This window comes from Microtus oregoni, unplaced genomic scaffold (genome assembly GCF_018167655.1).
Source record: "Microtus oregoni isolate MIOR12 unplaced genomic scaffold, Mior012 000028F_ref0000031, whole genome shotgun sequence".
Taxonomy (NCBI): domain Eukaryota; kingdom Metazoa; phylum Chordata; class Mammalia; order Rodentia; family Cricetidae; genus Microtus; species Microtus oregoni.
Window position 1 is genome coordinate 17,193,055 of NW_024543087.1, and position 23,921 is coordinate 17,216,975.

Consider the following 23,921-nt stretch of genomic DNA (forward strand, 5'->3'; position numbering starts at 1 on the left):
GGCTCCCTGGGGCTAACTGAGGGAGAAGCAGCTGGCCTCACCTTCCTCCAATGATTTTCCAATATTTCCTGGTTCATCGGCATGCTGTTTGGGCAGCAACTCCTGCTGTGTAGTGAGGACCCAGAAGTCAGCCCTCTTTTTCCCTGGAGGCAGCACCTATCTAGCAAGGAAAAGGCTTATTCTGCCTGAATACTCAGGGACAGAGCATATGCTGGTTCTGCCCCCCTTGTTTTGTTTTCCTTCCAAGACAGGGTTTCTCTGTTAACAACCCTAGCTATCCGGGAACTCACTTTGTAGACCAGGATGGCCTTAAACTCACAGAGATCTGCCTGCCTCTGCTTCCCTAGTGCTGTGATTAAAGGCGTGTGCCACCACTGCCCAGCCCCCTTGTTCTTTTATCCCAAGTTTTCATTAGATTCATTCCTGCTTAGTGAGCAGAGCACAGAGGGGAAAGTAGTCTCCCATGAAGGACAACAGGGACAGCTATAGGCCCCTTCTTTGCCTGAGGTCTAAGGTAGAAGTTTTACCCATTTACCTTCTTGCCCCTTTTCTGCTCCTGAGTCTGAATTTTGACAGGACCCAGTATGTGTTATGATGATTTGGGGTTGAGCAGGCTATGTAATTTTAATTAGCTTTATGCTTCCTTCCAGTAGGGAGAACAGTGAGTTAGGTAGCAAGAGTTGGGCCACTGCTGGATTCAAGTCTGAAGCAGGCCTGGGCAGTTAATGTTCTGCTCCCTGAGTATGAGGCTGCAGAGAGGTAGGGGTGGCAGAGAAGTGTAGCCAGGCCACAGTCTGCTCTCCATCCTCTTTCTCTCTGTTCTCCCGATGGCTTTGAGATGAAGGCGATGGCAAGGATGGAGGATGCAGTTTCCATGGTAACAGGCTGTCCACAGCCAGGCAACTTCAGAGCTGGGCTCTCCGGAGGAGGCAGATGCGCAGAGCAGCCACAGAGCTGCCTGCCAATGAGGGGGCTGGCAGAACAGGTGGCACAGGGTGGCTGTCTGGTACTGCCCACCCTGCTGCCCAGCCTGGAAGAGAGGGTGGAAGGAGCACTACCCCCTCTTCCCTATTACTGTCATACTCTTCCAGAAAGAAAGGTTGGGAGGTAGCATGAGTTTGGTAAGGGTCAAGTCTAGGGTAGGAGCCTCTTTGTCTCTGGCATCTCTGGATGCACACAGACTTTACTTTTTCTCTTGAGATAGCTGTGGTCTTTCTGATACTGGCAGTTGGACTTCTCAAATGCTCAGAGTCTGATGATGTCAGTGAATGTCATGCTCTGGCTGTATTTGGGGACTACTTTTTACTACCGGGGAGGAACTGGACCTTCTTCCGGGAGCCCCATGGCTTTAGCAGTTTGTTGAAGGAAGCACAGGTTTAGCAGATACCTGTCCTCGGGTGCTGACTTTGGAAGAGTCCCAGAGCCTAGTAACTCCTACTTTTTGACAGTATGATCTTTTACTTCCCTTACAGTACATTGTCCTCAGGCTTATCCTGAAAACCAGGGCTTCGTTAAGCATGTTTAGAAACAAAGGCAGCCATCAAAACAAAACAAAATGTTAAAAGGTTTGACCTGAGAATGGATATGGAAGAGATCCTGGAGACTGGCATGAAAGACTGGAGTCAAGACTAGTAAAAGTGATGACTGTTTCACTGACCTTAGAAGCATCAGGGCTAGGGTATCTCATCCTGTGTTTCAGTGCCTGGATACTCAGGAGGAAAGGCTTTGCCTGGATTACTTGTGGAGATTGGATCTGAGCTGCCACTGACCTAGGCTGGGCCACCTGTCTCCACCTGGCCTCCTTGATATACTCTCTCTCTAGCTGGCACTGAAGGTCCTGGTTGGGTCCTCCTTTCAGACTTCTCATCCTTCGTTTTCCCCTCCATGGCCCTTTTTAATTGGAGGAGGTTCCTCAACCCTTGGGTTGGACAGGCAGTCAGACAGGTGGAGTCCTGGAGTGGCTTCTCTGAACCAGGCGATAAGTCTCTCATTACTGTTAAGTGGAAAGCTCATTTTAGAGCTCACGGTGAGAGCCTGGCAGGTGCTATAAATAACCATGTTGTGAAGGTTGGCGGGTGAGCAGTGACAGGGCAGGGGCCTCACAGTCTTGGTGGGTAATTGTGCCCCATCACAGGAAAGGGGGGGCAGATTCTACATCGAGAGACACTTGCTCCCTAGTCTGGTGGTTTCTGCCTGCCTCGGGGCAACTCTGGCATACGTCTGCTGCTTTGATGCACTAGGGTAAGAAATACCAATCTGTGTCTAGGTAAAGGGGAGTGGAGTGTCTGTCAGAACTGGGGCCCTAGAAGCTGGTACTTTAGCCCATTAGGTAATAATATCCAGTGTCACCTCATGTCTTTCCTACCTACCCTCTAGCTCAGATTCTGCTTCTTCTTCAGCAGAAACTCTAGGATGAGGTGTAAGGAAGTACAGGAGCCATATTTGATAGTTTCAGAGTTTGACAGACCTAGCCATGGAGATGTGGTAAAAGCAGTTTGTAGTAATATGTCTATACACAGGGGCTGGAGGCCCCAGCTTCAGGGGCACTGACCTCACCTGATATTTCTGTGTCAGTCAGCATTATCTATGGGAGAAAGGGGGATCAGGTCACAAAGTTCTAGGATAAAAAGTCAGATAGATCAGATCTTGGCTTGAGTGCCTAAAGCCATGGTCCTAGCTATTTAGTCCTAGACAAACATAGGATTAGCAGGGCCAGACTCTTGGGATGTTTTAGCATATGACTTAAATTGCTGATCTAAGGATTCTTCGTCATGAGACCACTGCTCCTGGAGTGTAGGGTCCTATGCCTGGAGTGCTCCTCGTGTTCCTCCTTCAGTAGGGGGTTTGAAGCCTGGAAGAGATTGGGAGAGAAAACACAACTAGCTCCTCCAGAAGGAATAGACTGTAGACAGTTCCCAGAGTTCCCTTGGGACAAGTTGGTCAGGGCCCTGTAGTACTTACACCACATTTTGCAACACTGGTAGGAGCGGAAGCTGTGTGCTCACCCTCGGCTGGAGATCTACCAGCAGGACCAGATCCATTTCATGTGCCCCCTGGCACGACAAGGAGATTTCTACGTGCCAGAGGTGAAGGAGACAGAGCGGAAATGCCGAGGGCTTCTGGAGGCCAGTGACACCCAAGTGGATGGCACAGGTACCAAAGGTGGGAGAAAAGGGTGGGGGTGGGACCCTGCCCCCTGCCCAGAGTCCTTTTCTGCACATCTCAGGACACAGTTGAGTCTCCTCTGTATAAGGAGCTGGCATTCTAGGTAGACACTACTTGGCAAAGGAGGGAAAGTGATACCTTACATCAGGACTCATATGCAGAATTGCATGTTCTCAGACATGTGCAGCCACATAAATGTGGATTCACACATGTTCTTCAGGTAACTGGCTGAATTCACTTCAGATGCAATAGTAATTCTTAATGTCCTAGGCAGATGAGTGAAAGTCATCTGGGTGGGATTTGTCTGGAAGTGGGGCTAAACTTAAGTCCGAAGGTAAGAAAGGAACCACGGTGTTCTCCAGTCTCCAGTATAGGACACCTTCTAGAGCCCCTGCCACCAGAGCCCAGGCCATGCTGGTAACTAGAATGCCCTAGGCTCAAGCCCACAAGCCATTTACCTGTTCCCACCGTCCTGCCGTGATCTTGTATGACACTCATGGGCAAGAAACCCCAGTAACATGCCAGGTAATCCTGGGGGCCCCAACTTCTGACTGTTCTGTTATGTATTATGTTAGTCAGAAATTCTAGGGGTGATAACAGGGCTGTAGGGAAAGGAACTGTCCCTCTTTTTTACTTCTCTGGGAGTCTTTTTGCCCATCCAGTTTTCAACAGCCAAGGTCACTCTAAAGAGACATGAGTTGGCAGGGGCTGGTGTAGGGAGGCTACTGGGAGGCAGTCTCCTCTCCCTTGGGGCTTGTGTCCAACATAGTTAACTTCATCTGCCACTTAATTACCTCCATGGGGTACTGCTCCCTTCTGCTTGGTAGTGCCCGGCAGATACTCTTTCTGCCCCTACTGTGGGCACTGGACATGGCACAAGGTCAGCAAGCCCAGGCAACCCCCAGTCGGAAGGAGGAGTGCTTTGACCTTCCTACAACCTTCCTCTGCTTCCTGCCTCCTTGGCCCACCCACCCAGTTCCCTTTCCTCCCAAACACTGCCTGCCAGGAGTGTTAAAGGACGACTTGGCACTCACTGCATACAGCTGGCTGCAGCCACAGCTCCCACACCCCTGAGGTCCTTGGCCTGTCCTCCCCACCCATCTGCCCGCCTACTCCCTACTGTGGGTGCTGTGGGATCTGCCCACTTTTGACAGAGGCTGTCCTGACTCCCAGGGTAGCCACTCTCCAGGTGCATGCCACTTACACAGCAATGCATGATGGGTGCCCGGCCACCCAAGGCTTGGCCTGTCCTTCCTTGCCTCCCTGCTGGGGCCCTGACTTGGACTGGGAGGTGAAAGGGGGTGATTAGCTGCCTTGTGCCTGTTATTACATTGATGTATTATTTAGCTCCACAGAAGCGATGAATATTTGATCTCCTTGCATTGACTGTTGGCAGAGAAGAGGGAGGAATTGGGTAAAGGTGGTAGCTTCGCATCCCCTGCCTAACAGCCCTGGGGATTCAGATGCTCCTTTGCTTTGCCTAGGGTCCTCTTTCAAGGGGCACAGGCTCAACAAAGGGACCTCCTTCTGTAGGACTGTAGGGGCACCACTACCCTGCCTTGAAAAGTTCTTTTATAAGTAGTGTCCATCTGTTCCCAGCAGCCATCTTCATCTGGACTGAAGGAAGCACTCCTGGGCTCTGTCCTCTGATCACTCTGAGGAGTGGGAAGGGAAGAGGATGGTCCCTACACCCAAGGGTCTTTCTTGGGTGAGCCATTAGGTAGATAGGTAGATAGAACTTGACAGTAATGGGGTCTGGGAGAAACTACCCCTCCGTTACGCCTTTCAGACCTGCAGCCCTTGGGACACTGATAACAGTGTGAGTGGATGAAGAGCTGGAGTCCTGCCCCAGGGTCAGTGGGATTACCCATAACTCAGCGCTCCTCTGGCCTGCTTCTGTGGGAGCCACACCAAAGTCTTCAGAAAAGGAGCGGCCAGGGCCAGTGGTCTTGCGCTTTCAGGGCTCATCTCACCTTTGCTAGGAGGGCCCAGAAGACAGATGGATTATATTGCTTCACCCTCACTACCCTAGGCCCCACCTGAGGCTCTAGGATAGCTCTGGGCCAGTGCAAGTACCAAGCAGTCTCTAACTGCTCCTGGCTCAAGACCTTATTACCTTGGAGACAGGAACTGGGTGAGTTAGCCTATCCTCCCCTTCTGTGATGTTTAACAGATTTGACAGCTGCATCTCTTTACTTATACTTCAGATGATGTGTTGACCATTTCCCAATCTAGAGTCTTGCACATTGTAGGCCTGGGATGTTTGTTCCTCCTTCCCACCTTCCACCTGCATCCAGTGCTTCTAGTTTGTAGAAATGGGCTGAGAGGTTGCTCCTGGACAGGGTATACAAAGGACCACTTGGAGGAATTACAAGGAGTAGAGGGGACAGATTGAAAAGCATCAATAGTTGGAGTAGGGACAGGGTGGATGAGCATTCTCCTGGGTTCTCTCAGGCCTATGAGGAGAAAATCTTTAAAATGCTTCATCCTAGCACTCTCCTTCCTTTTGACTGGGTGTTTCTCGGGATTTCTTCCTGCTCTTGCTTCAGCTCCTCCTTCATGGGGGATGCAGTGTGGTTAGGGGAAGGAGCCAGCTGATGTCCTGACTATCACTGCTCCTTCAGGAGGCTTTTGTGGGGGCATGGACTGGAGAACAGTTCTCTTGGCCCTTTCTTCAGCCTCCTGCCTCACAGGCAGTGTTCTCTAGCTGTCCCTGGTCAGACCACTCACGAGCCTGAAAGTGAAGGGTAGAGCAGACTATTTGGGTCTCCTTTGTTCTACCCTCAGCGCGTCACCCTCAGGCTGAGTGGCCCTTAATGGACGTGGGGGTAGGGGTCAGTGGCTTCGTGAAAGTGCAGGGAACGGGAGCTAATTTAGGCTAGGGAGAGAAGTGCACAGCAGCTGCTCCTCTCTCCTGCTCTCTTCCACCCTTCAGACTCCCTTGACTCTATCAGGGCAGAGGGCAGAGGGCAGCTGGAATGGGCCTCCTGAGGCAGGGCGACTGTATTATTCATGAGTGGATTCTGCGCGCTCAGTTCCTGAGCTGGTGGTAGAGCCCTCGCCCTGACCCTGAAGGAAGGACCTTTGACAATGTGTGGGGGCTGTAACCAGTGCTCCCTTGTCCTGGCCACAGGAGCTGACACAAGCGATACAAGCTCTGTAAGCCTGGAGGTGCGCCCTGGCAGTCGGGAAACTTCAGCCGCCACACTTTCTCCTGGGGCAAGCAGCCGTGGCTCGGATGATGGCGATAACCGCAGCGAGCACAGCTACAGTGAATCGGGTGCCAGTGGCTCATCTTTTGAGGAGCTGGACCTGGAGGGCGAGGGGCCCTTGGGGGAACCCCGACTGAGCCCTGAAGCCAAGCTTCTGGGGCCTACTCGGGAGCTCAGCACTCCTGAGAGGGGTGAGGAGTGACCACAAGCCCTCAGCCCTCCTGTGGTGCATTTGATAAGGAACTGAGCAAACTCTCCAGCTCCCTTTTCCTTAACCTGCCCAGCTTAGGCTGGGAGTACCAGGGGCCTAAGTTCTCCTACCCCAAGCCTAAACCTCTTCACTGCCCTTTGGCTCCCAGGGCTGAAGGAGCCAGAGACTGTTATCTGCACCAGCCTCCTGGGCTGCCAACTTTTTGCGGACTCAATGGAGCTTCCAGAACCCAGAATAAAGTGGAATTACTTTCTTGTTTCACCTGGATTTGAGTTGTGCGTTTGTTTGTTCTATGTTGGGTATAGACTGGCATTGGGCAGGAACACCCAAACCCCAAAGAGAAGGAACATGACTGAGAACTCTGACCAGAGGGATTTTGAAGGCCCTTCATCCCCTGTTCTATCACCCCAGTGGAGTCACCCCTGCATTACAGTAGCCATACAGGGTTCCCCTTGCTGCTGGATAGCAGAGCAAGGCATGCCCTCCAGGTCTCAGGAGTAGGGAACTCATAGACTCCGTGCACCCCAGAGATGCCTTTGTGTCTGTAGTGTCCGTATGCCTGTGCTCATGCTGGGACCTTCTCAGCAGCTGAAGAGACCCCTGCCGGGCCTGCCAGTGTCTTTGTTCCAGGGTATGTGTATGTCTACCATGGGTGAGGCTGTGTCCCTGTGATAATACTTGGACATGGCTGTGTGTGGCTTGTGTGTATGTTGCTATTCCTTCTGTTTGTGTGGTCACATTTATATTATATGCATATTATATATGCAAGGCTAGCTAGATGGAGGCATTTATGTGGACTTTGTATATAGGTCTGTGTGTATGTGGTTATGCGTTCATGTATAAAATGTGTGTGTTTTACTGTGTCTCCATGTATGAAGCTATGAGTGTAGCTTTGTTGTGTCCATGATTGCAGCTGTGTTGGGGTGGGCATGTTTGGCTGAGTGTCCATATGTATGTACTGCTGTGGCTGTGTGGCCAAGTCTATGTGTGCAGCTGTATGTATATGGATGTATAGATGCAGATTTTTGGGTGTTGTCCACATTTATAATTATGGCTACATTTTTATATGTGCAGTTGTGTACATGAGTGTAGCTGTGTCTATCTGGTGAAATGTGTTCTTGCCTGTGTGCCCAGCCAGGAGTGGTGGCTACACAGTTGAGTGTCATCGGTGATCTGTGCTGCAGTGGGATATTGCAGCTTGCTTGCTGCAGGCCATGTGATGGGCTTCTTGTGCTGCCTTTGTGTACATCAACATCTGTGTGGAAAGCCCCTTATCTTCGGTGAGGCTGCCTTGGTGAGTGGGCTGGAAGTATGGCTGGGATCTCTCTGCAGTTTCTCACCTCAGCACCCTCCTGCTGTCAGCCCCTCTGCTCCAAGAGCCCGGCCTATCACTCACGCACCCCAGGGAGCAGTCGTTCTGAGCCAGCCAAAGGATGGGAGCAGCCAGTGGCAGAGCAGGATCTGAAAGTCTGACAGCTCTGAACCCTCATCCCGCTACCACCTTGTCTCCCATTAGTGGTTGGGCTTGTTTGTTTGGGTTTGATGTGTCTGTTTTGTTTAAAAAGCTGTGTTCTTTACAGAGCAAAGGGGCATCTGGTTTCTGTGTCCAGAGAAAAGGCCTAGCTTTGTCATCCCCCCTGCCCCAGACACCACATGCTCATGTAGGGAGAGATGCCTAAGGGGTCTGGACATGGCATTTTATCACCTATCCGAGCTGACCTTGCATCCACTGACACCTGTGGAAGACAGGTCAACGCTGGAGGTTTGGGTGGGGATATTGTGCCCTGGTGCTTATTGGGGTGTATAGATGTCAGGGCCAGATAGGACAAGCTCAGAGGCCAAATCTGAGCATAGACCTCTCTCTCTAGATCCTTCAGCACAGCCTGGCACTACAGAGCTTATCCACCACTCCCTACTCAGGGGTGGCCTTCCCCATCCTGCTGTGGGAGGGAAGAGTCAAGAGCATCTTCTCAGAGCTGTCCTCCCTCTGCTCAGGCTCCTGCTCAGGTTCCAGCTCCTACGCAGCAGCCAATTCTTGAAGCCTTTCTCAGTCGCCTCCCCTTCTAACCCCCACTCCCTGCCCTTCTGACCCCTAACCCAGGCCCAGCAGGTCCCTCAGGAATTCCAATCCTTTACCCTGAAACCCCTCCGTCCCCATGGCCTGTCACCTCTATGATAAATGCCCTTTTTGCACATAGCAGAGATTCATGGGGGAGGGGCAGTAGCTTTAAAGGTCATCTATGGGAAGGAAGGGGAGGCCCCATCATCTGACCTCCCCTCCTCCTAATCTTTTCTTCCTAGTGACTCAGGCCTTAGTTCTCACATGGGGCCTGTCTACCATGTAGACTGAACTGCCATCCCTGGGTGGAGAGAATGGTTGGGAAAACAGCCAAGCACCCCCACCTACCTCCTATGTACCCCAAGCTCCCGTGTTAGCTCTCAACCCCAAGGTCCACCTCTTACTCTGTGACATATAGGAACCCATAACACTGTGCTCACTGTGCTAGCTCAGTGACCTTCCCAGGCCAGTGCCTCACACCTAGTTCCTGCCGGGTCCCAGTCTGAATCAGGGCCAGAGTCAGGGCCAGAGGGGGCTGAGAGACACCTGCTCCAGCGCAGAGTGGGAGCTCCCGGGGATTCAGCACCACACGGTGGACAGCTCTAGGCCCTGAGGCTGTCAAGAGCGGGATCTGCTGGAGGCTGCTGGAGGCACTAGGCTAGGAGCCCCGGAGACTAGAGGTTCTGCAAAGCGGGAGGTGCTGGTCAAATTGGGGCGGGGGGCGGGGGGGACGGGACTAGGAGTCCGGTGGAACGGAGGAGGGGCTGGAGGCGGGCCGGGGCCGGGGGCGGGGCAGGCCGCGATTGAAAGCGGCAGGGCGGGCGGGCGGAGAGTGCAGAACCAGCGAGAGAGCCAGCAAGCGGGAACCGGAGCCCCGCGCCAGAGCTGGGCGCGTCAGGTAGGGTTAGCCTGTGGTGCCGCGGTCACTGTCAACCTTTTTTAGCCCTGACCCCACAACCCGGGGCCCCGCGGGTCCTCGAGTTCTTTAGTACCCAGGCCGAGGCGTCCAGACAGCGCTTTCTGGGAGCTCCGGGAAGCGGGAAGACCGTCCTGGGCACCCCGCCTTCCCAAGAGAACGCACGCCCTGCATCGCGCTTCCCAGTGCCTCCTGCTCCAGCATCCTCTGGTCCTTCTTTCCGTCTGTGCCTCTCTGTCTTTGTCTCAGCCTCTCAGGTTCGCTTGCCCTCTCAGATTTTTGTGTTCCTGCCCCTCAGCTGGACTCCCAGGTTCTGCCCCCTTCCCTGGCTCAGCTTCCATCAGGGCCTCCCTTGGGTTTCTGCCCCATCTGTGTTCGTCTTTACCCCTCATTCTCTCTCCTGTTTGCCTGGCTAAGCTGCTTCTTTGGGGTCCTCACAAGCTCCGAGTTCCCCTGCCCTGGCTCCCACAGAAGACTAGCCCAGTGAGAAGCCTTAGTCTCTGTGGCCAGGACGGGGGTCCTGGAACTAGTTGCTGTCCCCTTAAGCTGTAGTTTCCTTTTCAATCCCGAGGAAAGATGTGTCCCTCTCCCGGTCTGCATGATTTTAAGAGCCTGCCTGTGCAGGGATAATGTAGGGTGGATGACTAGGTGCAGGTGATAGGGTGCAGGCTGAAGAGGATGGGAAGGGAACTCTAAGGTCGGTCAAAGGCCGAGGAGGGGAAGGCTAGAAATGACATCTACTGGGCTTGAAGTGACCGAAGAGAGACACTAAGTCTTCAACGGCTTCCCATGTAAGGCTTGGGCATCCACAGCTCAGCTCCATCCCTGTTCAGAGGTCTCACCAGGTTAATTGTCCCCCACCTGTGACACACATATATGTCCACATCTATTTACTCTGTTGATTTAAGACTTAATTACATAGTACCTGCTCTGGGGCCAGTCCCTCTACCTTGCTATCTCTCTGGGCTTAGGGTCTCTCCATTTCTTTCTCATTCAGGAGACTTGGGGGACTGGCCCTTTAAGAACCAGAGTCTAGCACCCTGGGTGTTCACTGGGTCTTCAGTTTCTGTTGGGCTTAAAACTATCCCATAGAGACTCTTCGCTCCTGTGGTGGGTCTTCCAGTGCCCCTGCTCTGGAAATCCAAGGCTCGCAATGGGAGCTAGATCCCAGAGTGTGTAGCTGCCATGGCCTCAGCCACTATTCTATGGGTCTCCTAGGAGGTTAGCATAGGCCCTTAGGTTTGTGTAGGATTTGGCAATGGCTAGTTGCCCTGCCCTCTGCCTGAGCCCCCACTCCCACCCTCCCTGCCCTTTTCTGAGTTTGGTAGGGACACGGAGCCCATCTCTAGCCAAGATTAGGGCAAAGCTGAGAGACAGACATAGGGGGTAGCCCAGGAGCTTCTCAGCATAGTTAGTGACATCACCCTCATCATGACTCCTGAGTACCTGGGAAGGGGATGTGGGGAAGAACAGAGTCAGAGGGAAAGCTGGAAATAAAAGGGAGCAGCCACTCTCTGGTTCTACTTTTCCCTGTTTGTCTGTCTATCTCTCTGCAGGAGCTGGCCCCCTTCTCATCTCTCTTCCTGTCTGTCCTTTCCTGGCCTCTGTTTCCTCCTCTCTTTGCCTTTGCTGAGTTTATCCTGATCCCTTGAAGACCCTGGTCTGCTGGACCTAACCATCCCCTTTGGGGCCATGGGATCACTGCTTGGGTTTCTGGCACTGCTGCTGCTGTGGGGTGCTGTGGCTGAGGGCCCAGCCAAGAAGGTGCTGACCCTGGAGGGGGACCTAGTGCTGGGTGGGCTGTTCCCAGTGCACCAGAAGGGTGGCCCAGCAGAGGAGTGTGGTCCTGTCAATGAGCACCGTGGCATACAGCGCTTGGAGGCCATGCTGTTTGCACTGGACCACATCAACCGCGACCCCCACCTGCTGCCTGGTGTGCGCTTGGGTGCACACATCCTCGACAGCTGCTCCAAGGATACACACGCCCTGGAGCAGGCACTGGACTTTGTGCGGGCCTCACTCAGTCGTGGTGCTGACGGCTCACGCCATATCTGTCCCGATGGTTCCTATGCCACCCATAGCGATGCTCCCACGGCCATCACCGGTGTCATTGGTGGCTCCTACAGTGATGTCTCCATCCAGGTATGTGGAAATCACCCAAATGGGTTTGAGGAAGGGAGGCTGGAAAGGGTGGTCCAGCATTCCTGATGAGAAGGGACTTCCTGGATGAATGCCTTGGAAGGACACCACCATCATTCTTTCAATTGTTTCCTAAAAAAGGCCAAAAAAAAAAAAAGTTCCCTGGCCATGTTAGGGTCTGTTCTAGAGACTATGTAAGAGAAACTCCTCTCGGGGGGAAAGGAGAGAAAACAGAATCATCCTGTTACACACACAGACACACACACACACACACACACACACACACACACACACCTGATATTAAGTATCCCAAAAAGGTTTCTAGGCAGCCTCTGAAGTAGCCTCAGGACTGAGTCCTTGCTCCCCATCATACTAATTGCATGGCTCTGGACAGGTTTTTGTTTTCTATGATGTCTCAGCTTCCTCTTTATAAAATAAGATTAATAACACTTTCTACTTTTAGGTTTGTAGTAGAAATTTCACAAGATGATAGTGTGTATCATAGGGCCAGGCAGGTCATAGGGGCATAGTCAATATGAGCTGCTCTCAGTACTAACCCATTTTATAGGCAAGAAAGCAGGCTCATGGGGAAAGCAGGTCATAAATCAACGGAGTAGCAAAAAGGAAGTATGAAATCAGGGCTATCAACCTAGTCTGTCAGATCATTTCCATCTGGGTTTGACAGGGTAAACATAGAAGCGTGGAGTAGCCATAGAAACGAGGTGGGGACCCAGGGGAAGAGCAGTTGGGTGAGAATGCATATAGAGAGGGTGGCTGATGATCTTCAGGTGATGCAGAATTTGAGGGAGGGAGGTTAGGAACCCCACCGCTACCACTTGTTCTTCCACAAGGGGTCAGCAGAGGGTTCCCCTGCTAGGCTGCAGCCGTAGATGGATCCAGCCGACTTTCCCCTGTTCTCCCTGGACCCAATGCACGGCCTCACTTGACTGCTTTGGCCTAGCTGGGCTCTTCCCACTTCCTGATGGGGTCTCCTTGCCCATGTCCTTTCCTGTCTATGTCCAGTGCAGAGAGATCAGAGAAGATCTGGAATCAGGGCTGGGGACTATCTGGGAACCTTGGTGAGGGCGTCACTTTCCTCAGGAGAGGTCTCTCTCTGCCATTGAAGTGGGCCTTTGACCCCTGACCTCGGATGATCATTTAGGAGCTTCAGGACCTGGTGGAACCTGCTTGACTAATCCTAGCTAATGGAAGTGTTAGTGGCAGCTCGGACAAGTGTGGCCATGCCGGCATCTATATCTGCTGTCCCAGAGGCCTCTGGGGTGTTTGCCGGCAACCCCCTTTCCCATAGTTTTCTCCAGGGCCCCATGCATGTGTCTGCAGAAGCGCAGTTGCCCCCTTGACGTTCTAAGCCACCTTTCTCTATCAGGGCCCATCTTTCCGAGTCAGACTGCTTTTCTTCTCCTGTCCCGGTCAGCGCCGCCCAGCCTTTAGTCCTTAGGTTGTGCCGGCCCGTTAGTGACTCCCCCTCTTTCCAGCCCCTCTGCCTGGCACATGTCGCTGTCAGTTTCCACATGCTGGAGCTGAAGCCCCCGCACAGCAGTTTGTGATTCAGTGAGAACCCAAGCTCAGAGGGGTTTTCAGAGGGAGAAGGTGTGTGAGGAGGTATCTGAGCTCTGCTAACCCTCTCCTGTGGTACTGCACTTCCATTCATCCACCAGCTGCTGAGCTCTCAGATGAACCCCATTCTTGCGGCCACGGGGACCAAAGATTAAGAAACGGGGTGTCAGGCAGTCAGTAGTAGAGCAGGAAGCCTTGTTCATTCCATGCTTAGGTACCCAGCTGAGACCAACTTGGGCTTCCCAGGCTTTGGACCCTTGGCTCTAGGCCTTTCTTCCTGGGGTGACATTTCTCCAGCCTCCCATGAGAACTGGCACTTAAGAAGGGCTACCTGCACCAGACAGTGAGAGAGACTGGCATCTCTGAATGTCCCAGATGCCACCCACTGTCTCTCTATGCTGGTATTGCTGAGTGCTAGCCTCTCCCTGCTCCAGGCCTTCCTCGGTCGAGTGCAGCTTGTGGCCCTGAGTGTTCTCCCTCTCAGTCCTTTGGGGAGAAGAGAAATCTTCAGTCCCTAGGCAGAAGACATAGCAAATTCGGACTCATAGCTAGGTGTCCTCAGTGGTGACCTGTGGAATCCCATAGGTATGGGGACTGGTTCCAGTGCTTGTTTAGACTGGTCTCTGACCTTTACCCTCTCCACCTTTGCCCAGGTGGCCAATCTCCTGCGGCTGTTTCAGATCCCACAGATCAGCTATGCCTCCACTAGTGCCAAGCTGAGCGACAAGTCCCGTTACGACTACTTCGCTCGCACTGTACCCCCGGACTTCTTCCAAGCCAAGGCCATGGCTGAGATTCTCCGTTTCTTCAACTGGACGTACGTGTCGACCGTGGCATCTGAGGGTGACTACGGTGAGACCGGCATTGAGGCCTTTGAGCTCGAGGCTCGGGCACGAAACATCTGCGTGGCCACTTCGGAGAAGGTGGGCCGGGCCATGAGCCGGGCAGCCTTCGAGGGCGTGGTGCGAGCCCTGCTGCAGAAACCCAGCGCCCGGGTCGCCGTGCTCTTCACCCGGTCCGAGGATGCCCGTGAGCTACTCGCAGCTACCCAGCGCCTCAACGCCAGCTTCACCTGGGTAGCCAGCGATGGCTGGGGGGCCCTGGAAAGTGTGGTAGCAGGAAGTGAAGGGGCTGCGGAGGGGGCCATCACCATCGAGCTGGCCTCCTATCCCATCAGTGACTTTGCCTCCTACTTCCAGAGCTTGGATCCCTGGAACAACAGTCGGAACCCCTGGTTCCGTGAGTTCTGGGAAGAGAGGTTCCAGTGCAGCTTCCGGCAGCGAGACTGTGCAGCTCACTCGCTGCGGGCTGTGCCCTTCGAACAGGAGTCTAAGATCATGTTTGTGGTCAACGCAGTGTATGCCATGGCCCACGCTCTGCATAACATGCACCGTGCTCTCTGTCCCAACACCACCCACCTCTGCGATGCCATGAGACCTGTCAACGGGCGCCGCCTCTACAAAGACTACGTGCTCAATGTTAAGTTCGATGGTAAAAGCTCTGGCCGGTGTCTGTTTACCTGCTGGCCTTCAGGTTCCATTTCTTGTTAAGGAGACGTAGTATGTAACACAAGGACATAGTCATAGAAGGGAGGACAAAGGGGCCATAACCAGAAGACACCAGCTAGAATCAAGGCTGGGGTTCCAGTTTTTGAGAATTGTCCAGAAAGTGGAATTTGGGCTGGTTCTCACTCTAGGATCCCTGCCTACTGCTTAGACATTACCTCTAGCTCCTGGCTCTCTATCTGGCCGGGGAACCCAGTTAATCCTCAGGCAGAGTGAGAGTCCAAATCAGGGTAGGTTGGGGGTGAACTACAGGAAGGCATCCTATTTAGTGAAACCTCTATTATTAATCTTTTTCTTAAATATTTATTTAACTTTATTTTATGTGCATTTGGTATGAAGGTGTCAGATTCCCTGGAACTGGACAGTTGTGAGCTGCCATGTGGGTGCTGAGAATTGAACTTGGATCCTCTGGGAGAACAGCCAGTGCTCTTGACCACTGAGCCATCTCTCTGGCCCCCCTATTATTAATCTTGATGGGTTTTGTAAACCTATAGGTCATGCTATATAGCCTAGCCTTGCCTCAAACTCACTGTGTAGCCCAGGATAGCTTCAAACTCATGGCAGTTCTCCTCCCTCAGCCTCCCAAGTGCGAGAATTATAGGTGTGCACCAGCACAGCCATCCTCATGTTGATTTTTCTACCAGAGTGTTCTCAAAGAAAATGCTAAAGTAGCAGTTTTGAGACGAGCGAGAGCCTCGGAATCACTGTGCTTGGCTCCAGGAGAAAGTTTTGAGGGTGCAGCGAGAGACGCTGCCAGGAGAAACAGAGCATAGTCTGGTCCAGACCTAAACCAAGCGGACAGTTGCCTTCAGCATCCTGGTGGTGTAAAGGCTGCTGCTAGCACCTCCGTGGATACCAAAGTCTGAGAGTTCTGATCCCTTATCTGAAATGGCATAGAATTTCCAAATAACCAGCAGGAGGTTACCAGGAGATAGAGATGGCAGTATCCATCCTGTGCAAGGCTCTGCTTTCAGGTGGCTACTGAAGTTGGGATTCTGTTTGTCATGGACCAGTTAGGATTGACTGGGGCTGGAATGGGTGTTGCAGATAGAGACCTGGCTTAGCACTGGGATCTCCGTTAAGTTTCTGTGAAAGAGCTATGTTGTGTGTTATGATAGAGTTAGAATTTGAAGAGTAAAATCTAAGATTGGGTTTGGCAAGTCCTAATAGGATTGGTACAAGCCCATCTAGGGTTTAGGGTGCTGAGAGCTGAGATTTGTTGCTGGAGTCTAGGGTCGTAGCTTGTTATAAACTGTCTTAGGAAAGTAGCTGGAATTAAAGTGGGCTTCAGTGTTGGAAAAGGTAGCCTCTGGGGTTAAGGCTATACCTTAGAGTGAAGGTTAAGATCACATCAGAATAACTCACCAATCTAACCTCTTCTCTCCTCCATCCCAGCCCCCTTCCGCCCAGCAGATACTGACAACGAGGTCCGCTTTGACCGCTTTGGTGATGGTATCGGCCGCTATAACATCTTCACCTATCTGCGGGCAGGCAGTGGGCGCTATCGCTACCAGAAGGTAGGCTACTGGGCAGAAGGTCTGAGCCTGGACACTAGCCTCATCCCATGGGCCTCCCCATCAGCTGGCCCCCTTCCTGCTTCTCGCTGTAGTGAGCCCTGCCTTCAGAATGAGGTGAAGAGTGTGCAGCCGGGTGAGGTCTGCTGCTGGCTCTGCATCCCTTGCCAGCCCTATGAGTACCGGCTGGACGAGTTCACCTGTGCTGACTGTGGTCTGGGCTACTGGCCTAATGCCAGTCTGACTGGCTGCTTTGAGCTGCCCCAGGAGTATATCCGCTGGGGTGATGCCTGGGCAGTGGGACCTGTCACCATTGCCTGCCTGGGTGCCCTGGCCACCCTCTTTGTGTTGGGTGTCTTCATAAGGCATAATGCTACGCCCGTAGTTAAGGCCTCTGGTCGAGAGCTTTGCTACATTCTGCTGGGAGGCGTCTTCCTCTGCTACTGTATGACCTTCATCTTTATTGCCAAGCCTTCCACGGCAGTGTGTACCTTACGACGCCTCGGTCTGGGCACTGCCTTCTCTGTCTGCTACTCAGCCCTCCTCACTAAGACCAATCGCATTGCTCGAATCTTTGGCGGGGCCCGGGAAGGTGCCCAGCGGCCACGCTTCATCAGTCCTGCCTCACAGGTGGCCATCTGCCTGGCACTTATCTCGGGCCAGCTGCTCATTGTTGCTGCCTGGCTGGTGGTGGAGGCACCAGGCATAGGCAAGGAGACAGCCCCTGAACGGCGGGAGGTAGTGACGTTGCGCTGTAACCACCGTGACGCCAGCATGCTCGGCTCACTGGCTTACAATGTGCTCCTCATTGCTCTCTGCACGCTCTATGCCTTCAAGACCCGAAAGTGCCCGGAGAACTTCAATGAAGCCAAGTTCATTGGCTTCACCATGTACACCACCTGCATCATCTGGCTGGCTTTCCTTCCTATCTTCTATGTCACCTCCAGTGATTATCGGGTAAGCCGTCTGTTGCAAAAGTTGGAGGGGGTGGAACACTGAACCCACTCTTTCCTGCTGTCTCATTTTATCTGCTGTTAACTCTAAAGTTTCAAGAAGTCAAATGGACCCTGATAAGAGGTGTAAGGGAAAAAGAAAGCTTGGAGAAATGTCCAGGAAGATGGGAATTTGGGGGCGGGGCAGTCAGGTGTCAGGACTCCGGTGCCATCCCCAAACTTGGCAGGAGCTAGGGTTGCAGAGCAATGTTCCAGAGAGTGCAGGCTCTGCCTTGTTCCAGGGAAGGGTCATTTGGAGATAGAGGAGGGGTCAACACATAAACAAAAGCAAAGGGAGTGGAAGAGCTGCTGGGGGAGGGCAAAGAAAAACCAAATGAGTTGACAACTGTTCTCCAGTTGGTGGCTTTCAAGCAAATGGTTCCAACTGGCAGAGAGTCTCAAGGGGTGTCCTCCACTCCAACAGGCAACAGCTCCTTCAGATGAGATGGCCTGGGAAGGTCTCTCTGAGGAGGTGGCAGATGAGCTGAGCTCCGAATAATAAGAGGGTTTTATCTTGGTTAATCCTCATGACTCAAGCAAACTCCACAGCTCCTCCTGTTTAGCTGATGAAGTAGAGACTCGGGGAGTCAGTCCCAGGCTCCAGTCACTCAGCTTGGGAGTCCAGAGCGGGGTCTAAACTGATGATCTTAACAATGAAGGGAACTGGAAAACTGGCAATCCCTGGCTTGGGCCCTTTTCCCAAAACAGAGGTGTGGTAGTGCGCTGCTGGGGGTGGCGGGGGGTGGGGTGGGGAGGGGAGCATTGCTGGGCTTGGCTGCCCCACTTCCACCTGCTGGGCCACCTGCTTGGGTAGTGGAGGCCAAGGCTGGGGAGGGAATCTGCTCTGACTCAGCCTGCATTTGCATATGATTTGCATTTGCATGCCCATCCGAAGCAGCTAAAGACTCAGTGGAGGTACGCAGTAATTAACCATGCATGCACATGCTTGTGCACAAACACACATGCCTGCATACATGAAGATCATATACATTCCCTTATGCATCTACAAGTGTGTGCACACACACATCCTGGCACACATAGAACATACACAGATCTTGTCCACGCATCCATCCCCTCCCACAAACACTTGTTCATACCCCTCTGCATACTCGCTACTACACACATGCACCCATGCTGATACGCATGACTCTACACAAATATACTCTTTCCTCCCCTCACATGCCCACACCCCTATGCATACACCCCTTGAATGCATATGCCGCTATGCATATATGCACCCTTTCATGTTCACAATTCAGCTAGCATTCGGGTGTGCCTTGCAAAAAATTGGGGTTGACACTGGGATTGTTATTCTTCAGTGCTCAGCCAAAGGACTGTTCAGTGATGCTTGCTGTGCTACCCTGCCTCTGCCTAGGGAGGGGTCACGGGCCCAGGCCCAGGCCTTTGGAATACCCTCCTTGACCAGTGCCTGTTCTCTCACTCATCCTCACAGGTACAGACCACTACCATGTGCGTGTCGGTCAGCCTCAGTGGCTCTGTGGTGCTCGGCTGCCTCTTTGCACCCAAGCTGCATATCATCCTTTTCCAGCCGCAGAAGAACGTGGTGAGCCACCGTGCACCTACCAGCCGCTTTGGCAGCACTGCCCCCAGGGCCAGCGCCAACCTTGGTCAAGGTTAGTATTCTAAACCCTCCCCTCCTAGGTCCCCTTTCCCGCCCAGCTCCCCAGGACTGCATGCTGAAATCCCTTGTCTGCGAGTGGGGTACTCTCAAGACAACACTGGACCCCAGCGAGAGGCATGGTGGATGTTCATCTCCATAGCCCTACTTCTCTTGCTGCCTCTTGGGGTTAGTCCCAACCTCTGGTCACCTTTCCCCAGGGTCTGGATCCCAGTTTGTTCCCACCGTTTGCAACGGCCGTGAGGTGGTAGACTCAACAACATCATCGCTTTGAAGATCCCACACTCCTGCCCTGACATGGCTGCTCCCGAACCCAGTGTAGACCCTCTTCCATGGCCAGGAGGAAGTTGGCTGGAGCACTGCAATAACACCCACCCCATGCCTGCCCCCAGAGTCACTTACCCACCTACTGATTCCCAGCCCTGTAGGGAAGAAGCCAGGGTCCTTAGCTGGGGAGCCTCTGCATTGGCCACTAACTGTCCATGTAGCTATGCCCCCTGTTTGCCAGGCCTGGGACTCTGAGGGGAGAGTCAGTGTCTACTGTGCTCTAGAACAACATGGCTGAGGATGGCAGGCCCAACTCCCATCAGCAAAGGTGCTTCCAGTCCAGCCCCTGCCCAGGCCTTTTTAATTTTTTTATAAGTTACTCTGGGTTAAAGAGGATGGCTATGATGGGGATTATCCCCTCCCCTCCCTACCCAGTAGTTTGTCCTGTGGTTTATTTTGTATTATCTGTAAATAAAGTGTCTTTATTTAAACATTTTTTTAAAAGTTTCATAGACAGGGTCTCATGTATACCAAGCTAACCTCAAACTTTCTGTGGAGCTGAGGATGACATTAAACTTCTAACCTGCCAAGGCCTGAGGTTACAGGCGTGCATCACCATGCCTGGTTCTTATGCAGGGCTTTTGTGTATGCTAGACAAGGTAGGATGCTACCAATTGAGCGACATCTCCAGCCCATGTCTGGATATAGGGTTTCTTTTTTATTTGTTTTTTGTTGTTGTTTTCGGGGTGGTGAGACAAAGTCTCTCTACTCTCTATGTGGCCCTTGGTTGGCCTGGAGCTCACTATGTAGACTAGGCTAGCTTTGAAATTCACAGAAATCCACCTGCCTCATTCTCCCAAGCGCTGGGAGTCCATGTAGGTCTTTTGCACCACATGCATGCAGTGCCCACAGAGGCCAGAAGAGGGCATCAGATCCTGTGGGGATGGCAGTAACAGGAACGTAGATTCTCTGGAAAACACCAAGTACTCTTACCCACTAAACCCCTTTGTTTCTTTATTTAAATATAACCCTGACTTGGGGACTCCCTCCTCAGCCTTCCAGTATTCATTCTGCTAGAGAGTGTTGGCTCTGAGCTGTGCCCAGTGCTAGGGTCTGGCAGCCACCAAGGCAGACCCAGCGCTGCTTGATGTGGAGGCTGAAAAGAGTCAACTGTCCTTCCTTCCTTAAAGGGGCCATTGGAGACTGGGAAGCACCCTCTGGAGTTACCTGGCTCTCTAGGAGATAGTTTTCCTCTGAGACCCAGCCTAGCGGAGACTGTGGGAAGTGGGACACTGACAGTGGACTTTTCTTTCTTTTTTCTAAATATTTTTTATTTATTATGTATACAATATTCTGTCTGTGTGTATGCCTGCAGGCTATAAGAGGACACCAGACCTCATTACAGATGGTTGTGAGCCACCATGTGGTTGCTGGGAATTGAACTCAGGACCTTTGGAAGAGCAGGCAATGCTCTTAACCGCTGAGCCATCTCTCCAGCCCTGACAGTGGACTTTTCATGACTAGAATTTGGAGAGGGCAGAGCTAGGGTGAGTGTTTGGTGCAAAAGGTACCAATAACAGGCATGGGACTGAATCTTCCTTGTTTACAGGCACATGAAGAGCCAGAGAGGGGCTCGCAGAGAGGGAGAAGCAGTGGGGTACAGACACTGGGCCTGGAGAGGCCGTCTGTAGATGGGTCAGGTAAAAGAAGTCCATGCCAGTCTCTGGAGGGCTTCTGGCCTGAAAGGTTGGTGGCTGATCCTGGCATGCTTCAGGCATCTACCATGTTTGCCCTCTGAAACTCACCAGTGGAGGGCTCCAAGGCTCACCCTTACCCTCAGCTCCCAGGGCAGGTCTCAGCAGTTCCTCATGGCCTACAGGGTGGTGAGCACCGAGCTGGAAGAACATGGCTACTCCAGTCAGGGCTTCTGGAGCTCAAAGGGACAAAATCCTGTGAGAGAAAACCACCCAGAGACATTTTCTCTTTTTCCAAACCCTTAGGTACCTGGAGGGACAGCCGTGGATGCTGGGAACCGAACTCTTATATTTTTGGTTGTGAGCCTAGCCTTTAACGGCTGAGCCATCCCTCCAGGCCCAGACATTTATTTTCAAGTGAACTAATTTGCATCAGTGAGCTAGCAAGTTTCTGGAAATTTGGGTTAACAATTTTAAAAAGTGGGAGAAAAAATGTAAGAAGAAAACCTCGGGATTGCATCTCCTCAGCCAACACGTGGGGTGGAAGGATAAGAGAAAATGGGATACGCAGTTAGCTGCAGAAGTCGTACACAGAAAACAACTTTTTTTTTTTTTACAGATAAATGTCCCACACAGTATTTGGGAATTACCTATACTAAAAGTCCTTGTTTCTTAGCAAAAATAATAACTTTTCTCATTTAACCTGGGCCTCTTGTATTTTCATCAGCTCATATTGCCAAGACCATCCGAATAGCTGGAGTAGAGGTGCTGGCTCCCTGGACCCAGAGAACACAGGCTTGTTCCCAGAGACAGGGCACTAGGGTGCCTGGAGCAGCCATCCCTGTTTCTAATATGTTGTTTATGTTTTTTTCTGATTCTTTCGTTCATCCTCCATCCAGAGGGCATTTGATTTCGCTCTGAACCCTTGGGAAAGCTGAGAGTTCCCTTGTTTGTATCTCTCAGGGATTTTCCTTTTAAAATAAGCAGGTAGTGTGTGTGTGTGTGTGTGTGTGTGTGTGTGTGTGTTTGTGTGTGTGTGTGGTTGTGTGTGTACATGCTGTTTGTGCACTGCACGCACTGTGTGTCTGTATATATCAGTATAAAAGTAATTAGTATTGCTATATATTAGTCACGTCACACATTTACAAAGGGTATCTGGAGAACCCCATGCCACCATCTAAGGGAAAAAGAGCCTGGTGTCTAGGAATCTGGAGAGAAACACAAGAAATGGGTGGTGAATTCCTAAGGCCCAGTTATTTCATGTGTCCAGTACACCCTCTTCCCTCCACTGCCCTGTGGGTACAAGCTTCATGATTATAGTCTGTGGCCACCCCTCCCCACACTGTAGTGTCATGGCAGTGAACCTGTGTGTGCGTGTGCACGACCAGGCCATAGGTCACTTCAGGTGTCATTCCTCAGGAGATGTTCATCTTGTTTGCGGGAACAGTTGCAAACAGTTTAACCCGAAAATCACTGATTATGGGCTAGTGAGTCCCAGGACCTGCCTGCCTCTGCTTCCCCGCTCCTGGGATTTCAAGAGCTACCACCACACCTGGCTTTTCGCCTGGACTAGGGATTGAACACAGGACTTCATGATTGCACCACAACCATGTCACTGGCTGAACTATCTCTCCAGTCCCATGAGCAGTGAGTCTTGGTGTTTAGTCAGCTCTCAGTTCTTACCACAAATTATGAAGATCAGGCCATGTCATCTCATCCCAAGGCCCACTTCAGTCCTTAGTGTCCTGGGTTTATCTCTTTTATTCTTCATTCCAATGCCACATGCCATATCCCACATCCCACAGAGTCTTGACACCTCTTCTTGAAAAGGGACAAGAGCATAGAGTCCCTGCTGGGTTTGTTTCTGTTAAGCATGGAGTCCTCAAAGCAGCCTGCTCATTCTGAGGCCTGAGGACCAGACATCCCAAACATTCGTGATTCATCCCTGGAAATGTCCAACATGGTAAACTGACCATCTGACTGTCACCCCACACACTTTGCTTGAAGAACCAGCGTTCTCACAGTGGTGTGGGCATTTCAGTGATGGCTTTGTTCAAAGACCTCCCCAGCTCCACTTCTGTCCTGTACCGGTCCCTTGCATTGGCCCTGTGAAGACAGCGGGGAAGCCCTTCATTCTGTCTTGTGGACCTGTATCTTACCCTTCCCTAAGTTATGGAACTTGTGGGAGGGTGACTCACACATCTCGAGTCCCCAAGACCTGGCATGGCAGAGTAGGGGGATGGTCCCATCACAAGGGCAGTTTTGATGATGGTTGCTTCCCCACAGTTGATCCTGTCAAGGAGCAGACCATGGAGGCAGTAACTATCCAAGAAGGCGGGCAGGTGGCGGTACACTGAGCAAAGGTGCAGTGACAAAATGAATGAGTCGGATAGAATCCAAACTCCCATCCCTCAGCATCCCAGGGAGAGAACATTCCCCTGAGTAGCACTCAGGGGCACTCACCTTCCCCATGCTGTCCCATTCCAACTAATCGGTCCTGCCTCTCCTGCTCCTGTAAAGCTCACAGGAGGGAAGGGAAAGGAGGTTTTGCCGAGGGTCTCAATACCCTCTGAAAAATGTCTCTGCCCTGAGTCTCAACAGAGAAAAGAAAAACCCCAGTTAATCATGACAAGGTGAAGTCTCTCAGAGAGAGGCTAGCTCTGGGGACACTGGGCCAGGAGACAGGGAGGAAATGGGAAAAGTGTGAAAGTTAGAGGAATAAAATGGAAATGAAACCCTGAGCGCTCTTACCAAGATGTCAGGACTGATGGTTGCTGTTGGTGGTGGTGGTGGTGATGATGATGATGATGGTGATGATGATGGTGGTAGTAGTAGGGGTGTGGGGCTGGTGGTGGTGATGATAGAAATGATGGGGATGGTGGTGATGATGGTGATGATGATGATTGTGATAGGAATGATAGTGATGGTGGTGATGGTGATGATGGTCATGGTGGTAATGGTGATGATAGG

The 23,921-nt window shown here is 52.1% G+C and overlaps 2 protein-coding genes across 7 annotated transcripts in view; both read left to right on the forward strand.

Moving 5' to 3' along the window:
- The window catches only part of Tex264 (testis expressed 264, ER-phagy receptor), a 32,081-nt gene extending 25,232 nt beyond the window's left edge, over positions 1–6,849 (forward strand). For 3 of the 4 annotated variants that reach the window (XM_041677174.1, XM_041677176.1, XM_041677175.1), the window contains exons 5-6: positions 2,985–3,162; positions 6,299–6,849. In XM_041677174.1, coding sequence (XP_041533108.1) covers positions 2,985–3,162; positions 6,299–6,579 — 459 coding nt within the window. In that variant the 3' untranslated portion in view covers positions 6,580–6,849. The remainder of the gene's footprint in view (positions 1–2,984; positions 3,163–6,298) is intronic. The other variant, XM_041677177.1, reaches the window with a different exon arrangement.
- A 2,413-nt stretch (positions 6,850–9,262) lies between these two features.
- Grm2 (glutamate metabotropic receptor 2) lies at positions 9,263–19,746 on the forward strand. 3 transcript variants are annotated; one of them, XM_041677557.1, is made up of 7 exons: positions 9,489–9,545; positions 11,120–11,705; positions 13,934–14,771; positions 16,241–16,362; positions 17,197–17,316; positions 18,805–18,985; positions 19,191–19,746. In XM_041677557.1, exons 2-7 carry the CDS (start codon positions 11,256–11,258, stop codon positions 19,262–19,264), a joined length of 1,785 nt encoding a protein of 594 aa, XP_041533491.1. In that variant the 5' UTR covers positions 9,489–9,545; positions 11,120–11,255; the 3' UTR covers positions 19,265–19,746. The 3 variants fall into 3 exon arrangements, with proteins under 3 accessions (XP_041533490.1, XP_041533491.1, XP_041533489.1); XM_041677556.1 differs by lacking the exon at positions 9,489–9,545 and adding an exon at positions 9,263–9,327 and having other exon boundaries at positions 16,241–17,316; XM_041677555.1 differs by having other exon boundaries at positions 16,241–17,316.
- Positions 19,747–23,921: the final 4,175 nt, after the last annotated feature.

Coding starts and splice junctions, on each gene's coding strand:
- Grm2 (XM_041677556.1), top strand. CDS start 11,256: ATGGGATCACTGCTTGGGTTTCTGGCACTGCTGCTGCTGTGGGGTGCT. Junction 11,706..13,933: donor ACAGTGATGTCTCCATCCAG/GTATGTGGAAAT, acceptor ACCTTTGCCCAG/GTGGCCAATCTCCTGCGGCT. Junction 18,986..19,190: donor CAGCGCCAACCTTGGTCAAG/GTTAGTATTCTA, acceptor ACCTTTCCCCAG/GGTCTGGATCCCAGTTTGTT.